Here is a 14,080-nt window from a genome sequence, read left to right as displayed (position 1 = left end):
ACAATTTAAAGTGTATAGTAAATTAATAAATTTATTACAAAGTATCATGTATAAAATATAAACAACACACAACATTATTTAAGTAAATTACTTAATAATAAATCCCAAATTTATATTTTAGCATGTAGATAAACATGTACTGCATAAATATCTCCATTTGCAAAAACAGTATTTATAATAAACAGTATGATATAAATATCAAACATAATACAAAATAACAAAGAATTATACAACTTAAATTAAAAAAAAAAAAAAATATATATATATATATAAACATCAATAAAAACAGCAAATCATATTCTTGAATAAATACTTAAATGCACTAGACTGATGTAGTAGATGAATAATAAACTGATACTATTATTGCTACTGGAACAAAGCCTCTGGGGTGGGTTTCCCGAAAACGATCAACCTTAGCGAATAACGAACGAACTAACGAATGACGTGAGTAAAGAACGAGCCAGTTCTGCGAGTGTTTCCCAAAGAGCTTCGCAACGTGAAAATTAACAAAGGAGGTTAAAGAACGTCTTTGTTGAATCCTCCCCCGAAACAGCGCACTCAATCGATCCACAAATATCGATTATTATGCAGTATTTATTCAGTATTACACCCTAAAAAAGTAAAAAAGTGTTGTAATCATCAATATTATACATATTTTGACATTTAAATTACAAAAGGATGTACTTTGGCATTAATAAAATACTCCTACAGATACATATGGCTAAATAAATAAGTCATATGTTTATATATAAATGTTTAATAAACATTAAACTTTTTTAAAACTATTATTGTTAATATACATATATTATATTAATAGATATTGTACTAATATTATTAATAGTAATATTGATAATAATATTAATTTATTATTATTATAATTATTAATAATATAAAAATAATATAATAATACATATACGTATGTTCCGGTGTGTGTGTGTATATATATATATATACACACACACACACACACACACACACACACAATCTGTAAAGCTCCAGCTCATCCTAAATCACCATCTCAGTTGGGTTTACCTCTTTGTTAACTAGATAATTCCATATGCGTCAATAAATTGTTTTCATAGTTTTAGTATTAATCGACAGTGTAAAAAAAAAAATAAAAAATAAGACGTGTCAACTTTTGACTGGTGTTTATATATTTGCGAGCTGACACACCCCAGAGTTTGCCCAGATGAACGGCCACGATGTTGGTTAGAAGCACCTAAATAAAGAATAATATTAAATATTACCTGCACATTCACCGATACCCTTTACAATACGTGTAGGTGTGAGTAAAGACACTGCAGGCGTCCCCTGCACCGGACCTACAGTACCAGGAATTTTCCCAATAGCATGGAAATATATTGTATTGTGCTGTAATTCCCGGGCTGGTGGGAAGTGTATATAAGTGTGTGTATGCCACATAACAGCCTGATTACAGAATCCACGGACTTGGTGACTTTGCAGCTTTGCTTAGACCGTGAGCTTCCTCTGCAGGAATCTGGATTTTTAATAATTTATGGGTTTGATTGGTCAATTCCAGTATGCCCAGTTAGACTACACAGAGAAAGTTGGCATTATAATATAATATAATATAATATAAAATATAATATAATATATAATATAATATATAATATAATATAATATAATATAATATAATATAATATAATATATGATATAATATAATATAATATAATATAATATAATATAACTCATTCACTCACTTACTCACTCATCGTCAACCGCTTTTTCCGTTAAGAGTCGCGGGGGGGTGGCTGGAGTCTATACCAGCCGGCATCGGGGGGAAGGCAGTATACACCCTGGACAGGCCGCCAATCCATCGCAGGACAGACAGACACACAGGCACATCCACTCACACACTCACACCTAAGGGGCAATTTTTATCCGACATCCAATTAGCCTGAACTTTGGACTGTGGGAGGAAACCGGAGCACCCGCAGACACGGGAAATAATATAATATAATATAATATAATATAATAATATTAATTATTATAATAATAATTTTATATATATATATATATAATTATAATTATATATATAATTGATTATAATTAATAGTAACATAATATAATTGCTTCAAGCAGGGAAATTATAATTTTTCTCCCTCAAAATTGGCGGTCCCTGGTGTTTAAGGTGCTGAACTGCAAGTAGAGATCCCCTAAAGAAGCTCTTAAGAATAACGACTGGGTGAGGGCACTCGTTAATCTGCGAGCGAGTTTACGTAGTACTTTAGTTACGCACGGGTTTGGGAAACACTCTTTAATTAACGATCAATCTTAAGTACGAGTTAACGAAGTTCTTAGCGTAACGAAGCTTTCAGGAAACCCACCCCTGATCTCTATTATTAATTTTATTCCTCTTGCTTGTAGACTTGGAACCAAAATGTCATCCCAATCAAACCAGTAAAAAAAAATTCTAATTGAATATAACATTAGTTTTTGCATTAAGGTTTTTATCTCACAGCAATAATAATGAAGGAGAAAATAGATGTACTTTACATAAATAGAACAGATATAGTTAATCATAATATCAAAAATGAATATTGTTTATGCATTAATATAGCATAGATCATAAATTAACTATTTTTTTGAAGAGACTGCATGAGACGATGCTTCCGTCCACCTGAACGGTCCCGTGCATTCCAAAGCCAAACCTTTGCAACCTGCTCGATCTCTGCATCCTTTGGTGGTGGCATGATTGATCTTCTCACGGCCTCTTAAAATGATAATATAGAGATATGAGAATGCAGTCAGGTAAATACTACATCTGTTAGTGTCTTTTCATGTACAATGCTTAATTTTAGAGAAATTTGCAGACTGTATTTGATTACAGTGATTCTTATATAGTGATAGTTATTTGAATTTGAATTTCTTCAGGCTATTCATGGTGAAACATAAATAGCCTTTACAGTCACTGTGTGTGACTGGTAGTTACATTCTATAAACATGTGAGGTGGCCGATATCAGGATATCAGGTTCACAAAAATACCAAAACTTTTTTAAATGATATCTTTCCCTTAGCTTAACTGAATATCTTTCCCTTAGCTTAACTGGCTAGCTTTCCATTAGCTTAACTGGCTATCTTTCCCTTAGCTTAACTGTATATCTTTCCCTTAGCTTAACTGGCTAGCTTTCCATTAGCTTAGCTGGCTATATTTCCCTTAGCTTAGCTGGCTATATTTCCGTTAGCTTAGCTGGCTAGCTTTCCCTTAGCTTAACTGGCTATCTTTCCCTTAGCTTAGGTGGATATCTTTCCCTTAGGTTAACTGGCTAGCTTTCCATTAGCTAAACTGGCAATCTTTCCCTTAGCATAACTGGCTATATTTCCGTTAGCTTAGTTGGATATCTTTCCCTTAGCTTAGCTGGCTATATTTCCGTTAGCTTAGCTGGCTATCTTTCCCTTAGCTTAACTGGCTATCTTTCCCTTAGCTTAACTGGCTATCTTTCCCTTAGCTTAACTGGCTATCTTTCCCTTAGCTTAACTGGCTATCTTTCCCTTAGCTTAACTGGCTATCTTTCCCTTAGCTTAACTGGCTATCTTTCCCTTAGCTTAACTGGCTATCTTTCCCTTAGCTTAACTGGCTATCTTTCCCTTAGCTTAACTGGCTATCTTTCCCTTAGCTTAACTGGCTATATTTCCGTTAGCTTAGCTGGCTATCTTTCCCTTAGCTTAACTGGCTATCTTTCCCTTAGCTTAACTGGCTATCTTTCCCTTAGCTTAACTGACTATCTTTCCCTTAGCTTAACTGGCTAGCTTCCCCTTAGCTTAACTGGCTATCCCTTAGCTGGTTGTTCCCTTAGCTGGTTATTGTTGACATACTTGGATATAAAGTTAACTTACTTAACAGCAGTCTTTCTCCAAGAGCCGAGATAAGCTGCCAACTTGGGAGCCCCTCGTGTTATTTAAATGTGAGGTAAATTCTCATTCTAACTTGAGTGGTAACTGCATTAGCACCACATTAGCGTATCTTAGCAAAAAATAGAAAAGCGTATAGTAGAACAGAAATTATAACTTACCTTTCAGTCACTTTGACAGACCAAAGTCACTCACTGACTTTGCCTTTAAGCTTGATCGTTGCTCTGTGGTAAAGGCACGTGCAGGGAGGGGGGAGGGGGAGGGGGGTGGATTCGTTGGTTACATGATCCTCACAATTAAATATCACATGCAAAAATAAAAAAATATGTAACTTTTATAACCTTGCTGGCTTACACAAAGTGTATAGTCAAGCAAAAATACATTTATAATTTAATATTTTTATTTATTTATTATCAGCACAACCAATAATAAAGGTGAGATTATGAATCAGCACCATGGAGCAAATTCGTAGCTATCCAAAATATTAAATAAAAATATTTTTATAAATAAAAATGTATAGCTATACAGTATATGTCTTGAAAATATGAGATGTTACTATGTGTGTGTGTGTGCCCCTCCAAAGGTCTCTGCACAACTCTGCTGTGGTACCTTGATTTTTCTCCAATATATGCAGGATTAAAGTAAAATAAATTATACTGGACATAAACATATATAAAATGTCTCTAGAAGATATATAATAGGAAATGAAAACAGTGTGAATTTTTCTTTTGCTTAAAACAGCAAGAAAGTACTACCCTGAATGTGATAATTAGGGGTGGGTGATATGGCTCCATATTTCAGGGTAATATAGTTCATGATATTCAAAAATATTGGCAACATTATTTCTTACGATATTTATGGCATACTGCCTTATTAAAACAGATTAATGTCATTTCTGGAGCTGTGATTGTATGCAGATAAATTATCCCATAAATGGTCCTACACCTGAATAAAAAAAGTAATATTATCTAATTTCTAGAACATAAAAACAGGAAGGGGTAGGTCGAGACTCTTCATCAAGCATATACATTTAATACAGGCTTTTTCTGCTTCCGGTCACTGAAATTATTGTATTGAAAAACTAAATATTTGATTATAAAAGGTGAGGGGTAGAGATATACTGCAAGTCAGAAAATTACAAAGATATTTATAAGATAAAATGAGATACACTTTGTTAGAGCAGTATGACATATTTACAGCTAGTGCTGGACGATATGGCCAAAATTTATATCACGATACATTCCTTAATTTCGGTCGATACAATATAATTTCGATATCGATATAAATATTTGGAAGGCCTCAGAAAAACTGTTAGGAATCCCTGCAATGGAAATCTGTACCTATTACTGTCTTTAAAGCCTCCTCTCATAAAAACTGTATAATACTTTAAAAATTAAAAAATGGTCAGAATGAATTAATGCTCACCTTTATTTGCATGTAGCAATATAAAAACATGACATCTCTGTCAAACACAAACCAATAACCTATTTACATTTTACCAATATAAATAACTTTACATTACAACAGAGGCAGAGCTTCTTATCCTTTTGTAAACATATTTAACAGGTCAAAACAAAAGTGCCTCATCCAGGATAAAGAATGCAGAAAGCCTTCATTTATATAAAAGGAACACGATATCACCGTCAAATAAACAAACCTATATCAACTATAAATAACTTAGATACAACATAAACTACATAAGTGCTTCAGCCAGAATAAGGAAGATATGGTGTGTAGTGAAACTGCTTGAGGTGGTGGAACAGATTAGATGCATTACCGTTGCTAGTCAACTCCACTTTCCGGCACAATTGGGAGCAAGCTGAAGTTTATCAGACCTTTGAAAGCCGAACCACTGAATTAGACCTGCCTCCCTCAACTATCTCTCCTGTTTAATCACTTGTGGAAGCATCAGGTGTGCTCATTCTGCATCTAAAATCTAAAATTCTGCATCAGGGCCGAGCCTAATCGAGGAACTCGGTTCGGCCGCACTGCGCTCCGCTCGGCTTCATAGCGGGAGGTTCTAGGTGTGGACCGGAGCGCAGCCGAGCTTCAAGTTTTAGTAGTATGGATTATAGTGTAAAGTGTGATACTACTAAAGTAGTAGTATAACACTGTATTCAGTGCTCAGGAGAGCAGCAGTGTTTCTGCTACATACATTTTGCAGCTGCAGCCTGCTGACAGTCAAGATACAACTACATATTAAAATGTCTGTGAATTTATAATGGGATAAAAGTACTGAAGCCTTTATTGTAGTATGAAGGTGTCCCAGTATTTTTCTCCATATAGTGTAACTAATGTAGGTAATTCTTTTTGGTTAATTGACCTGCTTTTATTTTAATACACAAAAAATGTTTTCTTTGTTTTTCCAGAATAAACAACCAGGATATTTAATAAAGAACAGTGTTAAACTGCTGAAAGAGGTGAAGCACAAGCCATCCAGAAGAATCTCCTGAAAACGCAGAAATTGTTTGCTACATTTCACAGACAGATGGAGCCAAGTCCCGACATGGAGGAACATCAGCACTCTGTCAAGAGTTTTACTAAACAGAGTGATATCAAAAAACACCAGCGCATTCACACAGGAGAGAAACCGTATCACTGCTCAGACTGTGGGAAGAGTTTTAATCAACAGGGTCATCTCAAAAATCACCAGCGCATTCACACAGGAGAGAAACCGTATTACTGCTCCGATTGTGGGAAGAGTTTTACTGAACAGAGTAGTCTCAAAATACACCAGCGCATTCACACAGGAGAGAAACCGTATTACTGCTCCGATTGTGGGAAGAGTTTTACTAGACAGAGTGATCTCAAAATACACCAGCGCATTCACACAGGAGAGAAACCACATCACTGCTCAGACTGTGGAAAGAGTTTTACTAAACAGAGTAATCTCAAACTGCATCAGCGCATTCACACAGGAGAGAAACCGTATTACTGTTTCGACTGTGGGAAGAGTTTTACTAAACAGAGTCATCTCAAAAAACACCAGCGCATTCACACAGGAGAGAAACCGTATTACTGCTCAGACTGTGGGAAGTGTTTTACTCAACAGAGTAATCTCAAAATACACCAGCGAATTCACACAGGAGAGAAACCGTATTACTGTTTCGACTGTGGGAAGAGTTTTACTCAACAGAGTAATCTCAAAATACACCAGCGCATTCACACAGGAGAGAAACCGTATCACTGCTCAGACTGTGATAAGTGTTTTACTACACAGAGTCATCTCAAAATACACCAGCGCATTCACACAGGAGAGAAACCGTATCACTGTTCAGACTGTGGGAAGAGTTTTACTGAACAGAGTAATCTCAAACTGCACCAGCGCATTCACACAGGAGAGAAACCGTATCACTGCTCAGACTGTGGGAAGAGTTTTACTTTACAGAGTGAACTTATATTACATCAGTGCATTCACAAAAGATAGAAAAGTATCCCAAATCTGTTCCTCTGCCATAAAAAATGCAAACCTTAAATCTTTCAGACAGCCAAAAACACCTCATCATGCACAAAATCTTCACTCTGTTACAAGAACTTCATTTAAAAATGGCTTTTTACAGGTTCAGAAAAATGAATCTTATCCAGAGATGATGTTTACTGAATTTCATGCTGTGTTTTTATGTATGTTTGTATACCTACATTAGTTAATGCCTGCAGAGCTCTTCAACACTTAGTGTTGTGTTTTAAGAAGTTTTTACACACAGAATCATAAATGGTACCACTAATAGCATAAACTAGGAACATACATTTTTACAATTCTTTCAGTGATATGCTGAATAAATAGTAAAGCGATGATGCTAGCTCAGAGTAAAATCGTATATTAAATCTCAGCATTAGCTTTAGAACTAATAATAAACAAAAGTGAGGATTTTATCATTCTGGGACATTTTTAGGTTTAAAAATTGAATATGCTTTGCCATAAGTAGGAAATGATCATTTGGTCAACTTATGTCATTTACAGCTTTAACACATTCTCAATTGTTTACATATAAAAACTTTCTTTATTTTTTCCTCCACTCCACATTTGTAGTTTGTAGTTGGAGCGAGGGCACTGCCAGTGTTTGCTCCAGATGTTAGATTAGCATTACTTAGTCTTTTAAAATTTAGATGTCGTAGTTTAAAGGAGTAGAGTATTCTTAGGAGTAGAGAATATTCTTAGCTTGCAACAAAAGGCCAACAAAATCCTTTTCAGAGTTAAAAAAAAAAAAAAAAACGGTCTAGCTGTAGTTTCCATACTGAAAGCAACACTCAGCAGGCTATGCAGCAGTAAGACTGCAGGATCCTTGATTCCCTCTACTGCACATGTGTCAAACACAAGGCCCGCGGGCCAAATGTGGCCACATCCAAGCGAGAGCTTGTAAGATCTTAGTGTCTATAATAAATAGGTCAGAAGCGTTCTTTGACCAAAAACTACATTTCCCACAATGCTTGTCGATTGTATTACCCGCGAAGTTACGGCTTACTGCCACTACACGGCAGTGTAGTCATTGATGTGGAAACCCTGCCGGAGGGAAGGCGTAACTTCGCGGGTGGAATTGAGACATACAAACGTTTATCCCATAATGTCCAGAAAAAGAGAAGCTGATGCAGACGGACGGCTGTGCTTCAAGGCGAAAGACCGGTATGCCTTTTGTGTTACGAAGAGTGTTACTGACCAAAATAAACGCTTGTTAGGAGAGATATAAGTTCTGTGTAAATATTTATAAGACAATAGCTGACAAAATCTGTTTTAATGACGTTAATAAACATCACTGTGACAGCGCTAGTCACAGTTTCACCTCAGCAAAGGAGGAGGACGTGAATAACTTATCTAACCAGCCTTTACTGATTTCTGCCCCCAATAACCCTTTCAATAACCTCCAATAGCCTTTAATAGTCTTCAGTAGCCTTCAACAGTCTAACCTTGCAGCCGTGGTGTGTTCACTAAACTCCGTAGTTATAAACATCCTGAGGTTAGCAGCGCGCTAACTGACCTGTTTATAATGTAATCCCAGCAGTGACTCCATGACGACTGCTCTAAACTGCTGCTATTAGCTGCTTGGGCTGAAAGATGAACTGTAGAGAGCTGTATTATTCGGTTAGTGGGGTTAAAATCTTTATTTTCTACACATAAGAATTTTAAAAACTGTAAAAACGCTCCAGACTGCCTCAGCTGAGCCCTGTAGCCCGTGGCTGGGCTGTAGCTCTGACTCAGTAAAGACTGCGGGCTTGAGCTGCTGTTGCTGCAGCTTCGACTAGTGGTTGTATGAGGAACTGCTAAATCTGAGGAAATGCTAAATCTGTCACATGTTCTTAACAGCTCACAATTTTTAATTTTATATTTATTATTTATTATTATATTATTTCAGTATCAAACGTTTTGATCAAAGTTAATACAACTTGTATTTTATGTCATTTCTATTCACTTGACTAGTTTGGTTCTTGATTGATGGAGCCAAACATACATTCAAGCAACCACTATATACAGTGCCTTGCAAAAGTATTTGCCCCCCCCCTTGAACTTTTCAAACTTTTGCCACATTTTGGGCTTCAAACATAAATATATGATTTTTTTGTTTGTTTTTTGTGAAGAATTAACAAGTGTGTAAGAATACGGAGGAGTTTTGCCTTACTATGTTCATTGTTCATTGATTAAAGGGTTAATCTGTGTGTAACTAAATCAGCATTTCACTTAATCAGTATGTTATTCAAGCATTTAGCACGATTCATGATGATTCACATTGTGACTTAGAGTGTATGTATATTGTGTCCTTGTGCTCAAAGCAAGGCCGTTTTTCTTGCAACTTAGCATGATTGATTTTTTCCAGCGGAACCATGAGTTTCTGTACATGTAATCTATAGTCTGATAAGGTTGGGGTGACCGAGTTCTCGGCTGACGTATAGGATGAATAACTGCTTATCAGTATCAGGATCCGGGGGGTGTGAGGAGCCTCCTCACACACTATTAGACTGAGGCCAGGCGAATGCCTGTATTTATTAGACTCTCTGTCTAGGAAGAAGAGTAGAGTTGGGCGGGAGAGCTTCTCCCGAGAGGGACTACAGAGCCACAGGTCCTGTTCACACAGCCGAGAACTCTGGAAACCCCAACTTTTCTCACCTTTGGGGTTTTCCTCTTATTTTCACCTTTTTATTTCAATTCAATTTTTCAATAATCTTTTTACTCAATTTTTGATGTATCCAAAAAAACTGTTTTGCTCAGAAGATTCTTTGAATAAAATCTGACGGAACTACAATTTTGGACTGGATCTCCTTTTCTTCTTTATGACGTATCATGCCAGATACATCATAATTCGAACAGTAGATCAATAATCTTTCAATCGTGAAGTGGAACGAAATTTATTGGATACACATTATGTTGAGATACTCAGTATTTTGAGAACATTGGTATTTAACTTGTGTGAAACTGACACCAATAAATCCATAACTCCTGCTATTTACTTACATAGAAGTGTTTATTTTCTCAGTAGCTCAGTCGCTGTGAAGTGTGGAGGATAGTTTTGCAATATATTGATTATCGCTGAATCGCAGTTTTGAGATATCACCGTTATCATTAATTTACCACTTTGCTCAAAGGTGCTGAAAAAAACTTGAAAATGGACCTTGAAAGTGCTTGAAAAGTGCTTGAATTTTACCTTGTAAAAGGTGTTTGAACCCTGTGTTTAAAAACCCCAGCAGCACTGCTGCACCTGATCTACATGTACCAACACAACACACACAAACACGTCACCACATTAGTGTCAGTGCAGTTTTAAGAAATATTTATCACGAAAATAAAGCTCTCTGGCGCTGGGAATTAAATATACAGGGTAAAATTTAGGCTAATCGGATATGCAGGTGAAAAAATAAACTGTGAAAAAATATGTGTGTGAATATGTGTATGTTTATACCTACAAATCTCAAATGTAAATTGACATAATATGGACCATTAAATGACAGTAACAACCTGACCGTTTGACACTTAGCTAATCTGCATACCAGTAGGAGAGAGCAGAGATAGACTGGCTGTGTATGAAACGGTAGGCAGCTACCACAATCCCTCATGCCTGAGCTGTTCATATGTTAACACCCACTAAATGATTAACCCTTTACAAGTATTAATATGAACTTTAGGAAAAAGAATATAAACAGAATTGCCCTTTTTTCTATTGTGAGTTAAATGAAGTCACTGCTGCCTATTCTAATAAGCTAACCGTATGACTAGCTTGACGAGCTCTGGGGACATTTTTACATGGGATGTGTCTGAAAGATCTGTGGAAAAAAAGACATTGCTTAAAATAATAAAAAGTATTATTACAAACGTTACAAAAGGACTTTCTGAGCTGAAAACAAAAAAAAAGAAAATATGTTTTATAAAATTTATAGAGATATCATATATATCCTATACCCAGTTTATAGACACATTTGGGACATACCGGGGTTGGACAATGAAACTGAAACACCTGTCTACAGTCACTCAGTTTTGGATCTTAGTTTGCATAAAAATAAATTTATGCCAGTTTTTACCCTGAGCTCTGGCTTGCTCCAATTTTTTTCCTCCTTTTTTCCTCCCTGTATCACAAACTCTTCTAGTTCCTCCCTTTACCCAAGTTTGATTTTAGGAAGTCTTTATAGCCACAGGGTCAAAATGAGACGCATAAACACTACAGAGCAGGGGTCTCACCATGGGCGCAGATGATTATAGTGACCTCATCCGAAATCTACCATCTACAAGCATAAACGTTGGGGTTTTAATTTAATTAACTGTACGTTTGTGGAATTCTGTGTTCCACAATGCCCTCGTTTTTAAACTAGGAAGCGTTCAGTTCAGAGGTTACATTGTTCGGAGCTCCGTGTTCCAGTTCCAATGTAAATTTAACGCACCTTCTCAAGTCCGGGGTTCTAAGGAGCTGGTAACTGCCTGTAGACTACAGACACAGGCAGTTACCAGCTCCTTACGGTACGTGTCCACTGGCACTTTTTTTCAACGCTGGATCTCCTTGCTCGTTTTTGAATTAAAATGAAGCAACAGAAGTAGACAGTCATAAGTTTAATATTTTTATTTTTTTTACCAACCTCACTGTAACCTATAGCTCTATAAATAGGCGCCTGTTCTGTGTGTGTGTGTGTGTGTGTGTAAGAGGCTTGTGTGTGTGAAGACGCAGTCTGCTCTTCCCTCATTGGCTGGACGCAGCCTGCTTTTCCCTGATTGGCTGGACTGGACACAGTGCGGTGGCCGGATTTATTTGAATAAAGTTGAGCCGGAGGGCGGAGCTGCGTTAAACGCAACGCAACCCGGCATGCACCGAGGCATGCAGCGGCTCTCTCCATTGATTTTATGTATGATGTTATTATGATGTTATTTTAGTAAGCAGTCGCTGTTAACTGAAATTATAAGATGTAAAATGTTAACATTGTCTTCCTGGTCTTGCCTAGGCTGTAGCAATGAAGAAACAAAAAAACAATGACAGCGTTTTTTCAAAAACCAAACAATGTGATATGGAATAGTAGGATGTCAGTGATTTGGCATCATGGTGTAAGAATGCGCGCAGATGGCACTGGGGACATATTGACATACCAGACCAATAACAGTTTCAGTATGGCTAGTGTTGATCAGAAAAGTGATTATTCTAAAGTTTATTGCAGCATATATATATATATATATATATATATATATATATAATTTTACAGCTTGGTCCCCCCCAGTTCAAAATGTCCATCTGCGCCCCTGGGTCTCACACTCGCGGCCCGCGGGCCAATTGCGAGACGTGTTGTTACAAACAGCAGAGATGTAGTAATGATTCAGGACGCTGTGACACATTACAAATACGTGCTTTCATGCTGAAATACTTTATATTATGCTCTTTAACAAAGACAGACATGTGGTATGGCATATTAATGAGTGCATAAATTAATTATATATATAAATTAATTATATAATTTCTATTATTTTTTGAAAAATAACAAACGAAAATTAACCCAAAATGTTGACAAAAATATAATCTAACGAATTTCAAAACATAGAAACGAAAAACGTTAAAATGGTATTAATACAACAGTTTAACACCTGGATCAAACAGTTATAAGGATTTATATTTATGCTTAGTACACAGACTAAGCTTAATAGAGCAGACACAGGCATTCTGCTGTCCAGAATTTTAACAGATGCTTATTCTTACTCAATAGCTGGAGTTTTTGAAATGAAAAATTAAAAGAGAAAAGAACTTTGAACTGGACCTAACTTTATTTATGTCATTTGTGTCACATTTCACTTTGCTATTATGTAACTGAAAGTCACTTTTAATTTTTTTTTCATATCTAAAAAATAAAGCATCACCCTGTCATCTGGTGCTGCATGTCAAGTATATAAACCTTAAAAAAACATTTGAAATACACAGCAATATAAAGCTATATGTTAGCGTTCATTTCTTATCCCCAGGGCAAATTTATTTTAAAAATGTATATATTAATTAATTGACTAAAATCTCTCCTGCGCTTTAAAATGCTGCAGTCACGCAGAACGAGCTTGAAAGCTTGCATGGCACTGCTATTAAAAAAAACTTTTAATAAATAAAGTCCTATAAAGTGTAGCAAAATGTATGGTATTAAATTAGAATATTTACTCATATTCAATCAAGAGAAATCAGGCAAAATGCGCCGCTCTCTCTCTCTCTCGCATCGCCGAGCTGAATTCAGCGCGAGGCTTCAAATAATATAACAACTCAGTTTAGTTAAATTTATTAAGATGAGTGAGGACCTGTAAAGTTAATCAAATATTGTCAAATATAAAGGATAGGTTGAGGTTTTGGTGAGCTGTTTCAATTATTTGAAACCGAAACTAACTGAAACTGATATTATTCTGCGCACTATTACAAAGCCTTTGATTTTGTTTTAAATGAATTTTTATTTTATATTAATTATTTTTGAATTCATTTTAAATATTTTTTATTATTTTTATTGATCAAATAATTTTTTTCATAAGATATATATTTTTATTTTTGATGTATTAATTTTTATGATCTTTTTAAAGTTTTTTATTTTTCCTTTTTTATCTTTATATTTTATTCGTCTATAGTAAATGCTAGTTTTTATTTCTAATTTTTCTAATTTTATTTATAATATTTTTAATCCCTTTTAAACTGTAAATGCTCAGCGGCACAGTAAATGAGGGTCCTCCTCCAGTGTAAATAACCGATTGCTTGATTAATATTCAATGTTGCAAACCCAGTT

General features: G+C 35.7%; 4 protein-coding genes across 11 annotated transcripts in view; 2 read left to right on the top strand and 2 right to left on the bottom strand.

Annotated features, from left to right (window-relative positions):
* The window catches only part of LOC125801154 (zinc finger protein 239-like), a 195,642-nt gene extending 185,535 nt beyond the window's left edge, over window positions 1–10,107 (top strand). For all 3 annotated transcript variants that reach the window (XM_049477368.1, XM_049477370.1, XM_049477369.1), the window contains exon 2: window positions 6,244–10,107. In XM_049477368.1, the coding sequence (XP_049333325.1) occupies window positions 6,363–7,301 (939 nt within the window). In that variant the 5' untranslated portion in view covers window positions 6,244–6,362 and the 3' untranslated portion in view covers window positions 7,302–10,107. The remainder of the gene's footprint in view (window positions 1–6,243) is intronic.
* Window positions 1–14,080, top strand: part of LOC111188977 (NACHT, LRR and PYD domains-containing protein 12) — a 900,554-nt gene that overhangs the window by 2,380 nt on the left and 884,094 nt on the right. The window lies entirely within an intron of this gene.
* Window positions 1–14,080, bottom strand: part of LOC111196387 (NACHT, LRR and PYD domains-containing protein 12-like) — a 798,826-nt gene that overhangs the window by 68,979 nt on the left and 715,767 nt on the right. The window lies entirely within an intron of this gene.
* Window positions 1–14,080, bottom strand: part of LOC125801164 (zinc finger protein 585A-like) — a 232,278-nt gene that overhangs the window by 197,922 nt on the left and 20,276 nt on the right. The gene's annotated exons all lie outside the window — the stretch shown is intronic.

Source organism: Astyanax mexicanus, chromosome 4 (assembly GCF_023375975.1).
Source record: "Astyanax mexicanus isolate ESR-SI-001 chromosome 4, AstMex3_surface, whole genome shotgun sequence".
NCBI lineage: Eukaryota > Metazoa > Chordata > Actinopteri > Characiformes > Acestrorhamphidae > Astyanax > Astyanax mexicanus.
The sequence above is the reverse complement of the archived record's forward strand: the minus strand, read 5'-3'. Positions and strand labels throughout refer to the sequence as shown.